The following is a 20832-nucleotide window of genomic DNA, read 5'->3' as shown; positions in this document are numbered from 1 at the left end:
CGGTAAATGTGGAAAAAAAGGACCAAAAATATTGGAAGACAATAAAGTGGTGTGGTATAGGGAAGTATAGAGGAAAGTTCAGTATGGGAATTTTATAGATGGATTAAAGAGCTAATTACCAATCAGGAATCCTGATTTCAGGATTTGTGATTGTAATATTTGTACGTTTGTTTTCCCTGACTGATTGTGTCTGCGCTCCTTCAGGTCCGTAACGAAGCCTGTGTCCGTTGGGTGTCGTTTGCGGCGGAGATCGCCTGGCGCCCGTCATGTCGCCTTGGATGATCCTTCCCGTCAGCCTGCCTGTCTTCATCATCACAGGAATATGGGTGGTGTGAGTACCTCCGAGTAAACAAGCCGCGCAGCAGCATCTGCAGGAGGTTCCCGTGTCTGTTTGTGCACTCAAAGTTTAAATATGTATTTAAAGTTCAGCTCTCGAAACGCTCCCGTAAACATTTACTTCTTTTGGATAAGATTAGGACTCGTTAGGGTAAATACATTCAGCTGCTTCCTCTTTAAATACGAGCCTTGGAATCAATAAGTGCGTAGTGATGAAGGTGATCTTTCTTCCTCTAAAAGACAACTCGCGAGTCAAGCTGTCTGCACACGAGTGTGGTCACACATGTTATCTGTTATCCCTGCTGCGGTCACCATGATGTTGACTGACGGTGCAAAGTTCATGCATGTGAAATGTTTTCCTTTTTTGGAAGCCAGAAAAAACGCTTAGTCTTCATTTCAGGAATTTGCAGGCGAAGAGTTGTTTTAAAAATCCTCCCCGGCTGGAGTTAATGCTTGTTCCTGCAGGCATAAGAACTCCTGAAAAGAGACCCAAGAACCTCTGTTTGTGGTTAACTGCAGTTCCTCTGATAGCCACTAGAGGCAGCCATCAAAGGTGAGCCTATCCCAATAGGCTCTCATGTTAAAATGACCAGCATGTTTGCAGCCTGCTCTGAAAAACTGTTTGTTCTGTCCTGCTAATGACACTTGGATATTTCTTCATAGCTCACCCATTTAAATGCTTTAAGGCTTAAAGTTTAACATTGTTAAGGGTACGGCTGCTGGGCGATAGGTGGATGCCGACATCCACTAGCCGCCTGCAAGGCTTCACCTCTTGCCTGTGTTTGTGCTGCTGTCACTTTTGGAGCATTTTTAATAATTATCTGATAAATTTTGTGTTTTTTGTGCGGTTAATTGTCACAAACCATCCAATAAGTCTGTGCTTCAGTTGTGTGATTCAAATTCTAGAATTTTATCCATATTTTTAAGACTAAATATACATTTTAACTTTCTCGAAGGTGATGAAAGTTAATCGTTTTTAAAAAAAATAAAATCTAAGATTTCATCTCTCTTTAAACAAAACTGCGAAAAGTCTCCCACTAAAAACAAATCTCACAATTTTGCATTTATCTTAAATCATCATTGACCAGAGTCCATTGAATTTAACATTTTTTCACTGTACTTTATGGAGAATTGTTTAGGGAAAATGTACATGTAATCAAATTACTTAAAGTCAGGATTTTGATATGCAATGTCCTGTTTTGATCCTTAAACCAGGATAAAACTGATAAAACCTCATCAAGTAACAGAGCTCCCAGCAAAAAAGCAAATAAAAACATAAACAAAAGGAGCTGTTTCCTTTGATCACCACACAAGTCCCTGAAGAGACCAGAATACTTTTCTAATACTGGATTCTTGGTGTAACCTTTTAATGAAATGTAATGGTTAGTTGGAGGCTCATTTCTGTGCATGAAAAGGTCAGTCAATAATAATTAACGTATAAAAGTCAGTGTAGGATTGTGTAAGTCTATCAAGAGTGGCACAGATGACTTATTACTCATCCCTCATATGATCTCTTGAGGAAAAAAGCTATCCAACATCTGTGCTCCCAGGCTGGATAACCTCTGGATAACGCCTTCTTGCACTTTCTATAGACTGGGATGCTGGGAAACAGCTGATTTCCCGTCTTTTCCTCTCAAAGTGTGAGAGGATTCACAGTGTCCTTTGTTAAATGAGTGCGAGAGTTCTTCACGCCGGGCCTCTAAAGCTTGAATCTGTAATCCCCCTCCTCCTGCTGTTTTTTCAGGCACGTCGACACCTGTCTGTTTCTGCCTTTGAATGCTTTGTCAGCTTTTGTCATGTCCTAAAAACTGCACAGCTCTGGGCAGCTGTGTGAGGCTTTTTGCGGGAAAAGTTTTACAGGATTTACAGGTTTGAGTTTTACACTTTAACCAAAGCGAAGTAAATTATTGATATCAAGCTGAAATGTGTCACATCTGAAGGGAGAAATGACTTTTCTTTTTTTGTTTCTTTAACTCGTTCTTTGTATTAAAATCAGTAATAGGTCCCAAAACATCAGCTAGAGCTGGACTGTTGCATGCTGCACGTTTATTAGGAGGTGGGCAGGGTGGTGGTTTATGCTCATATTTTGACCTCTGCAGTGAATCCATGCACGTGGCCATTGCCAGGATTCACGCTTGGGCTGATGCATTGTGTGTTGAGTATCTTGTGAGTTTTTTCCCTCATGGGTCAGTTTGTGGTCAGTTTCACTTTTTGTTTTTTTTGGCAAAAATGTCCGTCAAGTTTTTTTCACTTCTTTGTACTTTTCCTCATATCTAGTTTTGGTAATCTCCCTCCATGAATTTACTGACACGTGTGAGTCCTGATGCAGAGGCGATGATTGTTGAACTGGCCGATCACAATAGTTGCAGGCTACGTCTACACTGATCCGGATACATTTGAAAACGGCGTTTTTGTCTAAAAACGCTCCACAATATCATTTTCAGTCATTTTCACAGAGTTGTGCGTCCACATTGAAACGGCCAAAAACGCTTACAGTCCAGTACTGCTCATCCGTGAAACGCAAGAAGATTCAACCTGCCTCATTTCTGTCTGCCGTTTATTTACTTTCTGGTGTTGTGCCAAAAAGTGATTGTCTGCTGAAAACTGATTTCCAATGTTTCTGTGTATTTTTTATGTGTAATATCATTACTTATGTTGGTTTAGACTTCGGTGAACAACGTTTACAAAGGGGTTATATATAGAATTTTAAAATTATCTGTTTTTTCAAGTATCTTTACAACTCTGTGTTATTGTACTTACATTATAATCAATCCGGTCCTTTATCCCCACTTAAAATATTTTTACAGAACTATTGTAATATTTGCTGCCATTTCTGCATGAGGGATGCATTTGACATATGTTTCACATATTATAGCCCAACAAGTTACTTATAGCAGTTTAACCCTTTAAGACCTACCATAGAACCAAGTCCGCCAGAGCTTATATTATATTTTTACATGCTGTGGAGCCATTTTTGGGAGCATTTCAAGTTGCTATACATCAATACAACCATTATAGCCCAGGTTTTAATAATATGTCTGCATTAAGTGCATAGTAATTACATAAATTGCAAAAAAGTGCAATAAACTACAAAAAAATTGAAAATCGTTTTGGTTTTTTTAACATATATTTCTAGTTAGAGAAATTTAAGAGGCTTATCCCTCAAAACTGTAAATACAAAAAAGTTGCACAAAATAGTTTCCCACCACAGGAAATTTATTTTGAGTGTCTTCATAGTTTTATTTTTGAAATACACCAATTTTTATATACTGCAGGAAAAATGAAAATAAATATTATGATGCAAATTTGCAAAAAAGCAGCATGTGCATCAAAATAAACTATTTCCAGCAGTGCAATATGAGTCCTAAGCATCCCAGAAACCACACAGAAAGTCATAAAGTCAAAGATAACTTTTAAAAACACCAGTATAGGCTCATGAGGCCCTGATGGTAAAAAAAAAACAAAACCCTACATTTTCGCAAAAATGACATCACTTCCGGTTTCGGGCAGGTCATGGCAGACATGTAATAGTTCGCGCTGACATCTATTCCAACTAGGAAGTGTTATGAACAGGTGATTGGATGGCAAAGCGTGTTTCTGGAATATTATGTTTTTGTTGCTGCAAGTGCTTTTTATGCAGTTTTTGTAAAGCTTTATGTGGAAGGAAACTGTGACCGAGGACAAGCTGATGGCATAAGATGTAAGTACAACTCCTCCGGTTTCATATGCAAAAAAAATTATTGTGCTAGCTTACGTGGTTGCAGAGCTACCGGGATTTAAAAATAGTTACGCAAAACAGAGCTCCAACCGACTTTAAAGGGTTAAATACCAGCAAACAAATTTTTGGCACAACACCAGCTCTTTGAAACGTTGAGGAAAAGCACCGAGTTTTTTTAAATGGACTAACAATGAAGTGGAGTTGTTGCTGCGAGTAACACAAAAGTACAAAGTTGCAAAAGTGAGTGAGAGTTAAGGAATTTGAAGAAAAGCTCTCTGGAGCATGTGCAGACTGATATTAATCTTTAATAGGGCTGTTAAAATAGAGAGCAAACAAAACAGCTGCTGTATAATGCCCTCTGCTATCTTAGTTTAATTGATCACAGCTCCGAAAAGCTCCGTTTACACGTCCACACTGTGACACGAAAACGGCGTTTTCAAATGTATCTGCTTTGGAGAGCGTTTTCAAAAAGCTCTGTTTTCCTTGACCAAAAACGGCGCCTCAGTGTGGACGGGAGGCCAAAACGGAGAGAAAAAGATGCGTTTTCAAATGAAAACATATTAGTGTGGACGAGGCTGCAGGCTGTGTTGATGTGACATGTGGTTACGGGGAGGAGCACGTCAGGTTATGGGCTAGATTATGCTTTCAGGTTTCAAAGGGATTTCAGGTATGAAGGATCTTCGGGTAGATTTAACACAGCTGTATGAATCCTGTGAAAGGTGCTTTGGCAGTGCCAACAGAAAGTTACTGGAAGTATGCCATTTCCTGTTTCAGCTTCTATTTCAGTGCCACAGCTGTGATTTTCTTTTCCCATTCAGGAGAAGACTGCAGCGAGTCAAGCATGCCAGAGCACGAGGATCAGTGCTTATAGGAGGTTTGATGACGTTACACTTCATGCAGTGACCGATGCCGCACTGAAAAGAATCCTTGATTAGGTTTACACAGAAAACACAGTTTTCAATTTGGTTTGATTGCTTCCCCATGCACCCTATTTCCAGAGTGCATGGGGAAGACCAAAAAGATTGACGCTCCAGCAACACTTGTATGTGGAGAAACTTTACTGGTAGACTTGCATGTTTCGGGTGGTAGCCATTCACCAGGGTCCCTGCCAAAGACTGAAACACATCAGTCAAACAAAGAGTGCTTTACAAGTGTTCGTATTTCACGTGTTGGCAGTAAGAATCCATCACGTTATTGTCTGAACTCGATGCATCACAGCACCGAATCCAAAGGTCACCTTCTGTGTGATTTGGCGCTGACAGCTTTGAGAACACTGAAGTATTTGATGGGATGAGAGAGGCGGTGTATCTGAGTCTCTAGTTTAACGGCTCATTCACACCGTAGTTTACATGGCATGCAGTTTTCAAGTACATGCAGCAGGACTAAAAAAGGTGAGTCGTGGGAGGGAGGGAAGTGGATGAGAGTGGACGGCCTCTGTCAGGCCACTCACTCCACAGCAACTTTGTAAAGGGCAAATCAATTCTTCTGACCCGAGAATTCCCTCGTTATCAGCGATCAATAAAGACGCTCCAGCGGTCACATGTCTGTTGGCATCTTGCTTTTTTGGGTCCTGTGTATCTGATCTGTGGTGCAATATGTCCTTATGGTTGTTTTGAAAGAGGCTAATGGGCCATTTGTGACATATTTCAACCTGAGTGATAGTGCACCACCAACATTATGGTGTGGAATACGGGAGATTTTATGTCCACTGGTTATTTATTTTGGTAACAACTTGTTTTAATTTGTCTGAATGTGGTAAAAATGAGTATTTGTAGAGTTTTTATGCCGCACACTTTGAACAAGAAGCACATGTGACTTAATCCATGTATGTCTTTACAGAGGAGAGTGGACACCTTCTGAATCAGGTTAGCCAGGTTACAGTAACACATGCGTAGACTTGTTGTAACTGGCAGTTGTAATACAACTTCATTAGCAGATTCATGAGTTTGTGCTTAAGTGTCACCAGAAATGGTAGAATTGTTAAGCATTTTGCAGGCTTTTGATCTTAAAGCTAAGTAGAAAAGAGTCGAAGAGTAAAACTGAAGGGATTTCTGTTGCAGTCTACTTCACAAGGAGCTGGATTGTCATCAGGTTTGAGAGGTTGTGGTAAAATAATTTCACTCACCAAAATTAGAGCACAGACTTCCTGGGAGGTCTGCAGCACAAATCAGAGTATATTATGTAGAAGTTAATTCCTAGAAAAATGCACCAACAGCACAAATTTGATAGAGGACTCCAGTTCAAATCTAATCAAATCAGTTTTATTGTCACATCACATGTGCAGGTACGCTGGTACAGTACATGCGAGTGAAATTCTTGTGTGCGAGCTTCACAAGCAGCAGAGTTGTGCAAAAATACAATAACATAAAACAAGCAAAATATAAGAATGGCTAAATCTGAGACTAATAAATATATGTACAATATATAATAGTATATGCATCACTGAATGTGTATACTAAATGTGTTTTTCTACGTGTGTGTGTGTATACATATTTTACAAATTAAATAGAGTAAGAAATAAAATAAAATATATAAAAATATACAGAGGTTTGTAGTTGGATAGTCAGCAACTCAGATTAGAGGACTAAAAGTAGAAATTATGGCTTCAAAGGGTCAACTCTGTACAGCTGTTTTATGAAGGTGACTGAAAAAAGAAGAGGCCAAAAATAGAAGAAGGAATCAAAGATTGTAATACTTTTTAATGCTGTAAAGTATTTTAACAGGGGAGTCAGCCTCAAGTGGCCATTAGAGGAACTGCAGTTTTTGGTACTTCTGTGTTGGCTTCATCTTTTAGAGTTTCAGTCAACTGCCAGTTAGATTTGGAAAGACTTTCAAATTGTTTTCAAGGACTTCTCAGAGGGTTTTGCATTAAAAAAACAAAAATTATCTGGATAGTTTGTGCAAAATCTCTATTTGAGAGTTGCCAAACCTTTGCGTGTAAGATCTCCTGGTACAGCCAGACGGAAAGTCGGAGGATCACCGAAACCAGAAGCATTTATCCTCTGGAGGAACTTACTGTCTGTTCAGAGTTTGAGAGATAGGAGTGTGCACCAAACTGGTGGAGTAAGAGAACATGTGCTTCTAAAATGTACTAATGTGCATTTCTGTGTGTGATGAATGATCTCTGTTTGGCTGTTAGGCTCTGCGTGTGTGTGTGTGGAGGTTGTTTTGTGTAACTGACATTTCTTTAAACATCCCTGTGGTGTAACAGTGCATGTTAATATGCAGCCGTCCGGCTCGGCGCACACGTGTGATGAAGAGGAGCTGTCTCCGTCTCTGAAAACAACCGTGTGCTGATTCATGTGTGTTTTGTTAGTGGAAAACATTATTAGAGCAGAGCTTTGGACATGTTGTGAGAGCAGAGCCAGTGTTATCTCCAGACCGTATCCTGACAGCATGATTGAATCTTCATCATTTTATGTCTGCCTCTTTAACCGTCTGTTCAGATCTTTGACCAAAGATTTTCTTCTTCTTTGTCTTCAGATACGCGATGGCCCTCTACAACCAGCACGTCTGCCCTGTGAACAACTGGTACAGCACTCACACACACACATAAACACACACATAAACACACATATCGGGTTCATTTTAAAGACCACAGTATTGGTCAGCAGTTTAATGTTGCTTCAAAGCACCAAAGAGACACAAGCTGCATCTCCACATCAGGAACGTTCCCAAAGAGACGAGGAAACTTTTTCCAAATTGTTTCCAGTGCAGTGACCAGAGGTCACTTTCACAAAGACAGGTTTTTGACTGTGGATTAGATTAAAAAGAGTCAGAGACGTCTACACTACACAAAGTTCTTCAGACCTTAAGCAGGATTGTTGCACAATGTCTCAAGACTGCATTCAACTGTTCAGCTCTGCTTGGTTAAACCACTTTCATTTCTAAAGCGCCAAATCACAAATCACAACAGTCATTTCAAGGTGCTTTATTTTGCAAGGTAAAGACCCTACAATAACAAGCACTTGGCCACAGTGGGAAAGAAAAAATTCCTTTCATCAGGAAGAAAGCTCAAAGATGCTAAAAACATTGTGACTTCAGTTCAGTTCTTTTTTATTTCAAACATATACATTCACCAACGTTTCATAAAATCTTTCCATGCAGTTGCTTGAAAAGTAGGCAGAAGTATATACTTATTTAGCCCCCTCAGGTTTACATCCTCATCATCTAAATTTGAACAACAAAAACGTTACAGCACCTTCAACTTAGAACATAACATCACAAAAAACATTTTCTCATGTTCAACTAAAACTATATTTAGATTTGCTAATTTGCAGAAGAAAATAAACATCAGTTTGACTGCTGTCTTGGGTTAATTGCATTTTCTTCATTCTTATACTTATTTAAAATTTCTTTTTTGAGTTTTATTTTAAACTGGCTTATATCACTACTGACCTTTATTCCAGAATTTAACTCCCGCTATTGAAATAGACATCCTTTTCAATGTTGTTCTTACTCTTAATGTAGTTTTAAATTCCACTTCCCTCTAAAATTATACCTCCCTTCTCTTTCTAAGAACCATTTACTTATTTCGATTGGGAGCATCCCTTTCCTTGCCTTATATATTATTTGCACTGTTTTAAACTTCACCAGATCCTGGAATTTTATAGCTTGCGTCCTAATAAAGAGTGCGTTTGTGTGAGCCCTTATGTACAAAAACATGTTAACTAATGAGTCCACTTGCAAAGCATCACCACTTAAACCAGAAGTTGAGATTTCTCCATTGGTTGAAAGACTAATTTGTGTGATCTTCAGTGGCCTTTAATATAGATCACAGTGGAAAATATCAGGGTTCCTGGAGTGGAAATGCAGCTTCAGAGATAAATAGAGTGGAGTATTTAATTAAAGCGACTGATTTTTTTTTAATCCTTTATTTATCCAGGTAAAAAAATCTCATTGAGATTAAAAATCTCATTTCCAAGAGAGACCTGGCATCATGGCAACAAAAGTCACATACCACATAGGTATATAACATTTAAAACAAATACAATATCCCATACCAACATGTGTAAAATATACAATAACATGTATATTTTACACAATAACTGATTTTCTTTCCTTAAAAGAAAAGGAGTGAATCTTGGATTTATATTTACAAACTAAAACTCCAACGATGATAACAATGATTTTCCTTATTTGCTGAATGAGTGAAGCAGCGAGTGTTGGATAACATTTTCATCATATCAGATTAGAAGTTGATAAATTCTCTGAGTGTTTGTAAAAAATTAGCCAAATCAAATAATGAGGGTTAAAGATTCACTCTGTGTGTTTACTTGTAAACAGGAGCGTAAACACATAAAACAGACTTTTAATAAAAATCCAACGTTGTTTCTCTCAAGCTGTGTTCGGGGTTTGCTTGCTCTCCACGGGTACTCTGGCTTCCTCCCACAGTCCAAAGACATAGAGTGGGGTTAGGTTAACTGGTGATTTTAAATTGCACATAGGTGTGAATGGTCTTCTGTCTCTAAGTGTTACACCCTGACCAGTCTAGAGTATACCCTGCTCCATAGTGCTGTATCTGCAAATATATGTCGATTTCGGCCCTGTCTACATGCATATACAGGTATTTTAGTAAATACAGGTTTATATTTATAGATAAAATGTTACAAACCGAGTTTTTAACATTTGTAATGCAGGAATGTAGTTTGCTATTTTGCATTTGAGTTAAACGAGACATCGGTTCGTGAGTCACTTGCATACAAATGGAGAATAGAAATCAAAATAAAAACAAAGTATGCAGCTGAGCATTAACTGTGTTACATAAAAGACCTTTCACCTGAAAACATTTTGGGTTAATTTTCTACCGTCATTTGCGTACAGTAAGAGCGCTATCATGCCAAACGTGTCGCAGCTGATGCTCAACCATTAACAGAGTTTTCAACACGTTTGGTCACTTCAGTTTCCCTGAATTGACATCGATCTCGTGTGAAACACTAAGATCACATTTTTACTCAACCTTTTCACTGGGAGTTAGACAACCTGCATTTCGATGACCCCATGTAAGCAGTACTTGGCGACAGTGGAGAAGAAGAACTCACTTTTAACAGGAACAAACCTCCTGCAGATTCAGGCCACAAACAGCAAACGTCAGTCGATAAACATAATGACATAAAGTAGTGGAATGGAAACACACGGAGACTAAAAAGATGAGTGGAGAAGAAGTGCGTAGCATCATGGGAAATCCCCCAGCAGTGTGGGCCCATAACAGCAATACTCAGGCGTAGGGATGGGTATCGTTTAGGTTTTATCTGATACCGGTGCCAAACCGGTACTTTTGAAACGGTGCCGGTGCTTAAACGGTGCTCGAACCGGTGCTTAAAGAATGGAAAACACAAAATTGGTCCAAAAACCTCTCATGTTCAGCTGTTTTTTTGTAAAAAGATAACAATGTTAGTCTTTTCTGCAGCTATAGGGCATATATGGTATCACTCTTGGCTGGAAGCAGCTTAAACAATGGAAAAAACACAAACTTTGTCCAAAAACCTCTCATGTTTAGCTGTTTTCCACTTTTTCTTTGGTCATTTTAGCCTTTTTGGCCAGGGTGAAGGGAGTATCTGCCATCAAACAAGAAGACAGCTGCATGTAGCTATGATGGTGTTTGCTAGTTCACCTTACATGCATTAATGTAATAACGTGGTTAGCCTAGTCAACGTAAATTACACACGAACAACATTAAGCTACTCACGCAGAGAAGAACGGCTGCTGCTGCTGCCATCATCATCCTCATCATTTCTGCTACACTGGCAGGGCTAGGGGTCAGGACTCTCCTCTTCAGCTTTTTGGGGGATGTTGCTAACTCTGGGTCTGATAACAGGCACCACACCTGCAGTAGATGCGCTCGGTGTGAGGTCTCGCAGCAAGCTATCAAATACGGCGCATTTTTCGGCTTTTAAAAAAAACGCTAAGCGTCGCCAGGTGTTTCATCGGATTTCAGGTGTTACCTCCTTTCCACAGTATCAGCTTAAAGCACTTGTTGCAGGCTGCTGAGTTTGCATCTTTTGCTGTGAAGTACAGCCAGACTTTTGACCGCTCCGCCTTGGGCGTTTTTAATCTGTAGCTCTGCTCTAAAAGAACATACGTACCTGGACCCGCCTACTATCCCCGGAAACGTAAAATGATTGGCTAGAATTCAAAGTGTATTACATCTCAGGCAAAAAAAGCACCGAAATAAAGCACCGAAATGTGCGCTGCTTTTCGGTCTGGTTACTACCGTTTATGTCAGAACCGGTGCCATCATGGCACCGGACACCGGTACCCATCCCTACTCAGGCGTCACCTGATCAAGCCCATCTCGGATAGGTGGGGGACACTGTGTACAGGTTGCCATTGTATTGCTGAACCAACACACAGAGACAGATGACCAATCACATTCAGCTAACCGCACTAACTGCATGTCTCTGGACTGTGGGTGGAAGCTGGAACCTGTAGAGAACTCACGCATCCAAGTTCAAATTTTATTCGCCACATGCAGTGGCAGGTTGCCCTGCAGTGGAATGAACCCGCCCCCCGACCTTACACACACAACACAGACATCACATGGGGGTACAAGTCAGAGAACGGTTGCATTACAGAAAAACCACTGAAATGTACACTACAATGGGAAAGTACAAGAGGAAAAAAAGAGACCTCTACTCATGCTGGGCTACAGGAGGACAGCATGAGAACAGGAAACAAAAAAACTCCTCTGCACAGAAAGCACATAAATGTCCACAGTACAACATTATGGAGCACGTGACCAGCAACAGGGTTGGGTAGGGGATAAGGAGTAATCCCAGGCAACACAGCAGCCATCCTGCCACTGCGCAGACTCTCCAGCGCAGGCCCAGACCCGCCTCGTGCATCCATGCAGAAAGGCCCCGGCTAGGTGGTGCATTCGAACTCCAACACCAGTGACCATGCTGTCCCAAGTCTGAGGCATAATCCTAAAAAAGGAGATGGGGCTGATAGTTGAAGGCCTCCCATCCTACTTTAAGAAATTCGAGCAACCGCAAGAAATTCGGCGCTCTGAGAGATAACGACTGAATCGTGTTGAAAAACTGAAATAAATGGATGCACGTGTGTTTTTCTAGGGTTTACAATGAGTCCTGTGTGGAGCCGCTTCCATTACAGAGGGGACCTGTACTGTGTTGCACCCTGGACAACATACCACTCATCAGGTCAGTGAGCCCACCTCTGCGGGTGTTACAGGTGGACGTTAATTTCCACGCTAAGCCGCTGCTGCTGTGTGCTTACCTGCTAAACTCCTGGTTTCTTGTAACATTTGAGAACTTCAAAGAACAGAACAGCTGCACGTTGCAGTCATTCCTGCCCTATCCTTCATTAAACCACAACGAGGAAGCAGACTGAGGGTCCTAGTTCTGCTTTTGCAGTAATAACAATTTCACTGAAACACAAAAACAGTACTGCCGTACACATGATCTGACCACAGATGTCATGTGACACAGCAAACCGCCCTGCTGTGGTCAGTGGTTTATTTTCGGGGATGGCTGCTTTTGTTCAGTTGGAGCAAGCACTTGCTTGATTTTTGGTCCTTTTCTAAAAAAAGAAACAAAATTTTCCTGTTTTACTAAAACTACTAATTGAAATAACACAAGAAAAGCTGCAAAAGTAAGAAGACAGTCTATATTTATGCAAGCCAAATATCAAAGTGTCAGAGCTGGAAATACAAAGTTTCATCATGATAGATAAGGCAGAGGAAATGCTACTGCATGACTGTTTTAAAGTGCATGTAAAAAAGCGTTTATAGGACATGAACCAATAAATCCAAGGTAGTTTTTTATTTTGGGGATTAAATTAAAGCATGTCAGTAAACTCACACATCTAGCCCTCAGTGTAAGCATCTGACATCCATGAATTAGGGACTAACAAGCTACGAAAGTTCAGAGTTTAAAAACCTGCCTCTTCAACCTGTAAATCCTTGTGAACTGTCAGGAATCCACGAGATCTGCAGGTGTTCATGGGGCTGAAAATCAGTTTTTGTTTCCATGCAGCGTTACAAACAGCAGCTGAAACTGTTGCTTCAGGGTTTGCAAGTCTTACATGTAGCTCCAGAAAGTGATGTCGTCCGCTTCTTTAACTAATCCGGTTTCAGATAAACTGCAGTGATATTTGGCGAGCAGCTGCAGTGATGATCGTGATCTTAGATAAGTCCGCACTTGCCCGAGCGAGGCTCCTCCTCACCTCTGCAGAAAGAAAGGCTTTTGTTAAGTGCTTCACAAGTCTTATTTCCCCCCACAAAAATTTCCAGGGTGCCGAATAAGTGTTGCTGACAAGATTTACCCCGTTTAAAATCTAATCGGCTTATTTTGAATCTAGATGGGAAAATGTTTTGGATGCTTTTGAGCTGGAGATACAGATGTGTGTCCTTCTTTCTGACCTCCTACAAAGACTCTATATTTATAGAGGTTTTTAGTATCACAGAGCAGCTAAGCACACAAATATGGGTTTTCCAGTTGTGCACAGTAAAAAAAAGTTAAATATGGAGAAGGGGGTATATGACAGCAAGCACAGGGGGTCGTACTAACCACCCTCCTCTCCTCTGTGTTTCCATTGTAGTAAATGTGGAACTCTGCCACCTGAAAGCTGCTTTTTCAGCCTCATATGCAGCACCGGATCCTTTATGGGTAAGAACCAGGATGGTTTTGCTCTACAAATATTCAGCTTTCATAGTATTTTTTCTTTTTTTTACTCTTGTACATATTTACCCAACATCTTGGTTGAACAGGACTTGTTTTTTCAGCTGGAGAGGCTCCGGCCAACTTTCTGTTCCCCCGAATCCACAGCCAGCTCTGGCCTCAGCCCTCAATCTGAGAGAAAACTTCAATCTAGGCCATCGATACTGCTTTTTTCTGAATAAAATGACCCACAAGCATTCACCCTCTGACCATACGGACAGCTACTCTGTGTGCCAAAAGCATTGATTTTCTGTGGTTTGCTCAGGGTTCATTGCCCGGTGTGCAGAGGGTATATTGGCTCTTTTTCTATATTTGCTTTAAAAATGTTTGCCAGGATTCTGATAATGTACACTCAGGGAATTCACCCTGATCAACTTTTTGGAAATGCATAAATGGAAGTTTGCCTCAAAGGAATGCAGTTCTTTCCAGATTTAAGCGACTGTAGGAGCCTCAGTCAGACACAGTTTGCTGGTGTTGGGAGCTTCCTGTGATCCAACGTGAACTCACACACATTTTGCAGTATATTGTCAACCCTTTGACCCGAGTGTCCTGGACTGAAGCTGCCTATTTGCTCTCTATACAGAGCCATTTATTTAAGGTGACCTCTCCCCTATGAACACCAGGTTCGTGCCGCTTTTCTGAGAAAATGCTGGAATTTGGGCAAGTTTAAAAACCTGTTAACCCCTTCCAGCTCAGGCTTTTTCCCTGAACCAGATTTATCTCAGAACTTGGCTGTTAACACACAGTCGCTGTTTTTCCATACATGGGGCACAAACGTTTTTCAGGGCTTCATGTTGGTGTTTTTTCATTGTGGCAAAAGTAACGAAAATCAGAGAAAATAGTCTGAAACAGCGACAAAGACTTTAGAAAAATAAGCTTTAGAGCTTAATAGAAAACTTTACTTCTCTTGCTTTTGTCACTTTCTATTTCATTAGACCACAGATGCCTGATACGTAGCTCTCAAAATCTCTCTTAAATTGGCAAAAGCGCACCAAACATTTGTGCCCTGGTGTGTAACTTTGCGATCCTGGTCCGTGGTGTCCCGGCGCCGGGCTGAGCAGTTTTCTTTCCAAGTCAAGGAATGCCAACATCTTAATTTGACTTGAAGGATAATAGATAAAAACTTAAAGGAAGGACCTCTTGTTCTCTTTGCAGGAACACAGGAATAACAAGTTCTTTCTGGTAATTACCATTTTTATGGATGATTTCGGTGAAGTCTGCAAAAATGAGGAGTTGTGAGCGAGCTCATTTTTCCCACATCAAAAGCTTTCCTTCTTTTTTTTATTCCCCTTTCATAAACAATGCTCAGTTTATATTGGTGGGGGAGTTTGTTTAATTCAAAGGTGTAGTGTGAGGTTAGAAGAATGGTAAATGTCAAACTCTTGCTGTGCAGCAGCCCAAGAAACGCACGCCTAGCCCAGAACCCAAAACACTTATCGTCTTATCGCGGCGTGCACTCGATCGCCACAAACGGACCACTGTGCTCGCTGCTGGACAACCCACGGGAACATCAAAACAGTCGCTCTCTGCAGTTTGCAGGGAGATGAGTGCCAGATGTGAACGGCATGATCATCAGACGGGAGGGTGGGAGAGCCGCGTGAAACTGCTGCGAAGCTTTGAAGGAGACGTTTCATAAACAGACATCAGGAATCTGCTCACACAGGGATGTGCCGAATCATCAAGCTTTAGCTTTGAGCACGACTAAAGGTTTATTCTGCGCAGTTTGGGCATTGGAAGTCTTATAGTTGCAAAAATGCTGGTGTGGCTAAAGCAGGGACCTGAGTTGGCACAAATTTGATTTGCCTTTGCATGTTCTTCCTGTGCTTGCATGGCGTTTCTCTGGGTACTCCAGTTTCCTCCCACAGTCCCAAAGATAAGCATGTTAAATTAACTGGTGATCAGTTTATCTATAATCATACTGTAAGGATACTAGTACTGATTCCCCTGCACATCACACCTTCAGCAGCTACTTGGCCCTGGAAAGCCATGCCATGAAGCTCCTGGTGCACAGCTGTTGTGCTGATGTTACTGCCAGAGGAGGTTTGGAGCTCTGCATTTACTGATTCAGCAGAGCACTGGGGATTTTTCTAGATGCTTCAGTACTCTGTGTCCCCGCTCTGTAACTTTACATGGAGGATAACCCTTTAACCCTCAGATTAACCCTTTACATCACAAATGTTTGTCAAGGCAGACCGAATGGCTAAGTCAGTGGTTCTTAACCTGGGTTCGATCGAACCCCAGGGGTTCGGCGAGTCGGTCTCAGGGGTTCGGCAGAGCCTCCGCCGTGACATGCACGGCTCATTTTGTGCACCAGTAAAAAACATATCTATGTCTTGAATTTGAAAAAAAATCACATTTTATTTTTCACTAAAGAGGGGTTCAGTGAATGCGCATATGAAACTGGTGGGGTTCGGTACCTCCAACAAGGTTAAGAACCACTGGGCTAAGTTCTTCAGTTTATACACCGGTGACAATGGCACTGAAAACACCTGAATTAAAAGATTAAGAGGTGTGGGCTAAAACCTTTGTCCGTACACTGCCTGTCAGTAAAATAAGAAGAAATTAATGCTTTAAAATAAACAGTGTGGAGTACAAAACACAATGTTTGCATCTTTAACGTAGTAGAATCGAGGCAAAAAGTAGCATAACATGGAAATCCTTAAATAAGCTGCAAGTATACTGAACTAGTACTTCAGTGAAGTACTTTGGACATGTACTTTGTTATAAACTGTAATCCAGTGATGCTAGAATTTTGTTAGACTATCTGTGCTGTTAATCTGACTCTGTAGTGAATTGAATGGACCAGCAGCGTCACCCTTTTAGTACAAATGATGCAAGCCTTCTGTCTGCTGCCTCCAAGCAGCCTAAGCAAATCAGTTTCAGAGAGGACTAAGCTTCATGCTTGTTGCCCTGAGGTTATTTTTCTGCTCTGTAGAGATGGAGCTCATCCCGCTGGAGCACTCATAAACACCTCAGGTAGGGTTTGTAGTGTGGGCTTTGTTCCTGGAAGAGAAAAAAATGTGGTTGCATAACTTTTTGACCAACAAAAACGGTCCTTTCTTCCCGATTTGTCATTTCCTTTTTTCCTCGCCTCCTCCAGTGATGCTGATCGGCCTGCTGCGCTACGCTCACGTGATCGAGAAGCACCAGAACTGCATCCTCAACACCGCCGGCCTCGCCGCCGGGTGGCTCTGCGCCGCGGGGCTCATCATGGTGGGAAACTTCCAGGTAGTTAATCCAGTCAGAGTCAACGAGATCAAAAAAGTCTGGATAATGTTTGTCAGCCCAGTTTTTCATAGACTCACAGCATCTTTTCACGCTGACCTTCGCCCACAGCTCTCATCCCTGCCTGTGTAATCATTCACTTCATGTAAATCAAGGGTGATAATAGAGGAAGTTTTTTATTCTTCTGCAAACTTTATCAGTGCAAACTTGAACTCCTCTCTTTAGGAGAGATGCCTGTAAAAGAGTCCCACGTGGTTTTAGGCAGACTCTGTTCAGAGGATAGGATCCTGCAATTATTCCTAAACGACTTAATGTTTATCCTCACAGTTAAATTAACTCAAATTTGATGAACTTTGTTCCAGTTTCATTCAGAATCCTGCCAATTTTCCATCTGATCGACTCTACAGACAGTGTTGGGGAGTAACGGAATACATGTACCGCCGTTACGTATTTAAAATACAAAATATGAGTAACTGTATTCCGTTACAGTTACCGTTTAAAAAGGTGGTATTTAGAATACAGTTACTTTGTTGAAATAAATGGATTACACGGCGGTACTTCCCTGTTTCATATTGTCGTGGGTCAGGATTGTTTGGGTTTTGTTTGACAGCTACGTTCTGTTGTTCCCAGTGTTGCCAACGCCTCAGGAAGGAAAATCGCTATTGGTTGTCCTAAAAGTCGCTAGAAGTCGCTAAATGACGTCATCGCCTAATTTGCATAATTGGTCATGCTAAATATAATTGTAACCTACATTGTTGGAGAAAGAAATAACATCGTGGAAGAGACATAAAGTGAGTAAAAAAACGTCCTAAATGCATTTAGAGTTTATTTAGAACTACAAATTAAATTTATTTTGGCAATTATTGTTTTTTTGTAATGTCACAATTCCAACCCTGCTCCTTTACCCGGGCTTGGACCGGCAAAAGTGACCTGAAATTGGCACTCTGGTGGAGTTACTGTGTGTGTGTGTTTATAAGTAGTTTTAAACCTGATCCACAAAACAGCATAAGAGTAAAAGAAGAACTGACTGCGTTACAGTCAGTGCGGAGCAGCGGCTTTGCTCATGCGCGATTCATTTGCAGTTCGGACACACAGGTTTGAACATCTTCTGCCCTGATAGTAGCTGGGGGAGGACTATCCTCCACCTGTGAGCGCTTTGGCACGGGCGAGGTGCCCACGGCAGCACCCGCTGCTTGTTGAGAGTAAAAGCGATACGCGCTTCACGTCAAAAAGACGTCATAAATAAGTCTTCAATAACACCAGAAAAAGTCGCCAGATTTGTCGCTAGTCGCTTTTTAGAAAAAAAGTCGCTAAGGGGGTCTGAAAACTCGCTAAATATAGCGACAAAGTCGCTAAGTTGGCAACACTGGTTGTTCCAGGCGGCAGCGTTACGGTTGCCATGGTTACAGGGTGACGCTCTCTCTGCGTGTTTCCTGGGTGAGAGAGCGCCTGTTGTTGTTGTGCTAAGCTAATAGGGAGAATGCTACAGGTATAGCTCTAAAGAATGTAGCATCATAGGCAGTGTAGTCCGTGCTGCAGGGAGAATGGACTGCCATACACGTTATGTGTCTGTGAGCGAGGGAGGGAGAAAAAGGAAAAGTACGAGCTGTCATCGAGCAAAAACGGGAGCTGGAAGCATGTAAATATAATAATAACCACTGCAGCCAAGAAGAGAGCCTGACGAGCCCAGTTGTAAGTAAGCTATTAAGCTATTAAAGCTAGTTTTCGGCTACGAGCCCGACACAGAACCCGACGTATTAGCCAGAGGTCCCTTTACTACGGTTCGGAGCCGCGGACCTTCAGTAACAGTAATAAATCACAGCAATAGTACATTCATGTAGTTGTAAACAGCGTGATAATATATTAAGTAATCCAAAGTATTCAGAATACGTTACTCTCATTGAGTAACGTAACGGAATACGTTACAGAAAACATTTTGGGGCATGTATTCTGTATTCTGTAATCTGTAATGGAATACATTTTAAAAGTAATCTTCCCAACACTGTCTACAGACATTACAGGGGAGAAACTGGGATAGTGGGCCTGAGAGGCCCCAAATCATTCTTATGCAATCGTTCAACAACATCAGTTGAGGGGTGATATTTATATGTGAAAGATACAAAAGCAAAAATCCTGCAAAAAAAGCTGCAAAAAGTAAGTTACATAATCAGAGATAGAAATCTCACTGTGTGTGATTCACGGCACCTCCGGCTATTGTGCAGCTGCTTTCTTTGAAACTGAGGTGGAAGCCTGTAATCCATGTGTAGCCTAAAAACAAACTAATCTGGGTGCACTGTTTTTTTTCCCCTGCAACATAACACTTGCTGGTTTTAGAAAATGTATTAACACCTGGGTAATTTTGTGCTTTTCCACATTTACTGCAGTGAAGTAGGAGGTAGAACAGGCTTGATGCCGTGTTCAGGCCATACAGCAGAGATAAGACTTCATGATTTATGGGTCAGTTGAAAGCAGAAGGCCTGAATGTAACAAACAGCATGGAGGTAATTTAAGTGATGACTATGAAGAAGGTCAGACTGACCTGCCTCCCCTCAGCCAGAGCAGAAACTCAGCTAATGGGCAGCTAATCTCTGAGGGAAGAGGGAAGCACATACCAGTCTGTTGAATGAAACAACTTTCACCTGCATCCAGACTTTGAAATACCGTTCAGGATCACCAGTTTGTTGATTTAAGTCCACTGTAAACCAAACTATGATTTGAGGGACCGTATTTGTTTGGAATCAAACGCTCTTTTCAGGACAGATTTTTTTATCCTGAGGTGAGAAAAACAGAGTTACCAGGATAAAAGACCTAACCTGCATGCATTTTTCTCTAACTCCTCCCCTTTTGTTGCACCTGAAGAAGTTGACTGAGACTCTTCTTTCATTTTTTCATTCATAAAGTTGATGTTAAAGCTGTGCAAACACTGAGTTAGCAGTAACCTTTATTATATAGTTTCTCCTCTGTAAGACCTGCCATGTATCAACTAAAGGCTCTCATGTAAATAGAGAAAACCTACAGTAGAGGCTCCAATGCATATTCCCAAAGACTGACTAATACCTGGGTGGTGGGATTATGGTGTGTTTATACATCCAGGGGCTCCAATGTGGATTGAAGGCAGCTGTGAAAAGCCAGAGTGGGGAAAGGAGGCAGCGAGGGGAGCAAACAGGAGCGAGTGTTAAAAACTCAGAGCTGTGTGTAATTTTCACGCGTTGTTTATACAGTTAATGTTCCAAGAACATCAGCGCGGCTGACACGATCACATCGTTGTGATGTAATTTATATTTAACAGCCGTGGCAGCTTCTATATAAAGCTCAGGGCAGATTTCCTGGCTTCTAATAAATCATTTTGGGTTCACAAGTCCTTAAAAAGGTTTGTTTTCATAGTCAAGATTAGTAAAAATGTATCCATGTGTCCATCGCTGTGTATGTGTCTATAAAAAACTGAAAATCCTTAGTAGATGTTAAGAAACCAGGAACTTTTCCATTATTTCATTTTTTCTTTAATCTATAATCTTACATCTATTACCTGCCTTTGTGTAGCATGGATACTCATGTGTGCAGCCTTTATCAGTAAACGTAAAGCTATAAAACTTATGAAAATACAGTTAAAAGTCCAAAATTGACACCTTTTGTCATGGTCCGCGGCCCGGTGTCCGAGGAGCTGATGGGATGCTCACGCCCACGGGTTGGGTGTTAACTCCACACCTGCATCCCATCTCAGGCGATTATCAGGTGGACTATTTGATCCAGCCCAGCCAGCTGCTCCACGCCAGTCCGTTAGTCGTCTCACAGCGGTAACAGCTCGGCGTGTTTTTGAGCCACCTGCCCGTCTAGAGTTTGGATCGCCTCCGGTACCGATCGCCTCTACTTTCCCGG

General features: G+C 41.3%; 1 protein-coding gene across 1 annotated transcript in view; it reads left to right on the top strand.

Annotated features, from left to right (window-relative positions):
- The window catches only part of LOC146512243 (transmembrane protein 150A-like), a 36782-nt gene that overhangs the window by 7401 nt on the left and 8549 nt on the right, over nt 1–20832 (top strand). The window contains exons 2-6 of the mRNA XM_085171243.1: nt 205–331; nt 7538–7585; nt 12127–12213; nt 13613–13680; nt 16832–16959. Coding sequence (XP_085027369.1) covers nt 267–331; nt 7538–7585; nt 12127–12213; nt 13613–13680; nt 16832–16959 — 396 coding nt within the window. The 5' untranslated portion in view covers nt 205–266. The remainder of the gene's footprint in view (nt 1–204; nt 332–7537; nt 7586–12126; nt 12214–13612; nt 13681–16831; nt 16960–20832) is intronic.

The sequence above is a fragment of the Neolamprologus multifasciatus genome, chromosome 8, assembly GCF_963576455.1.
Source record: "Neolamprologus multifasciatus chromosome 8, fNeoMul1.2, whole genome shotgun sequence".
Taxonomy (NCBI): domain Eukaryota; kingdom Metazoa; phylum Chordata; class Actinopteri; order Cichliformes; family Cichlidae; genus Neolamprologus; species Neolamprologus multifasciatus.
The sequence above is the reverse complement of the archived record's forward strand: the minus strand, read 5'-3'. Positions and strand labels throughout refer to the sequence as shown.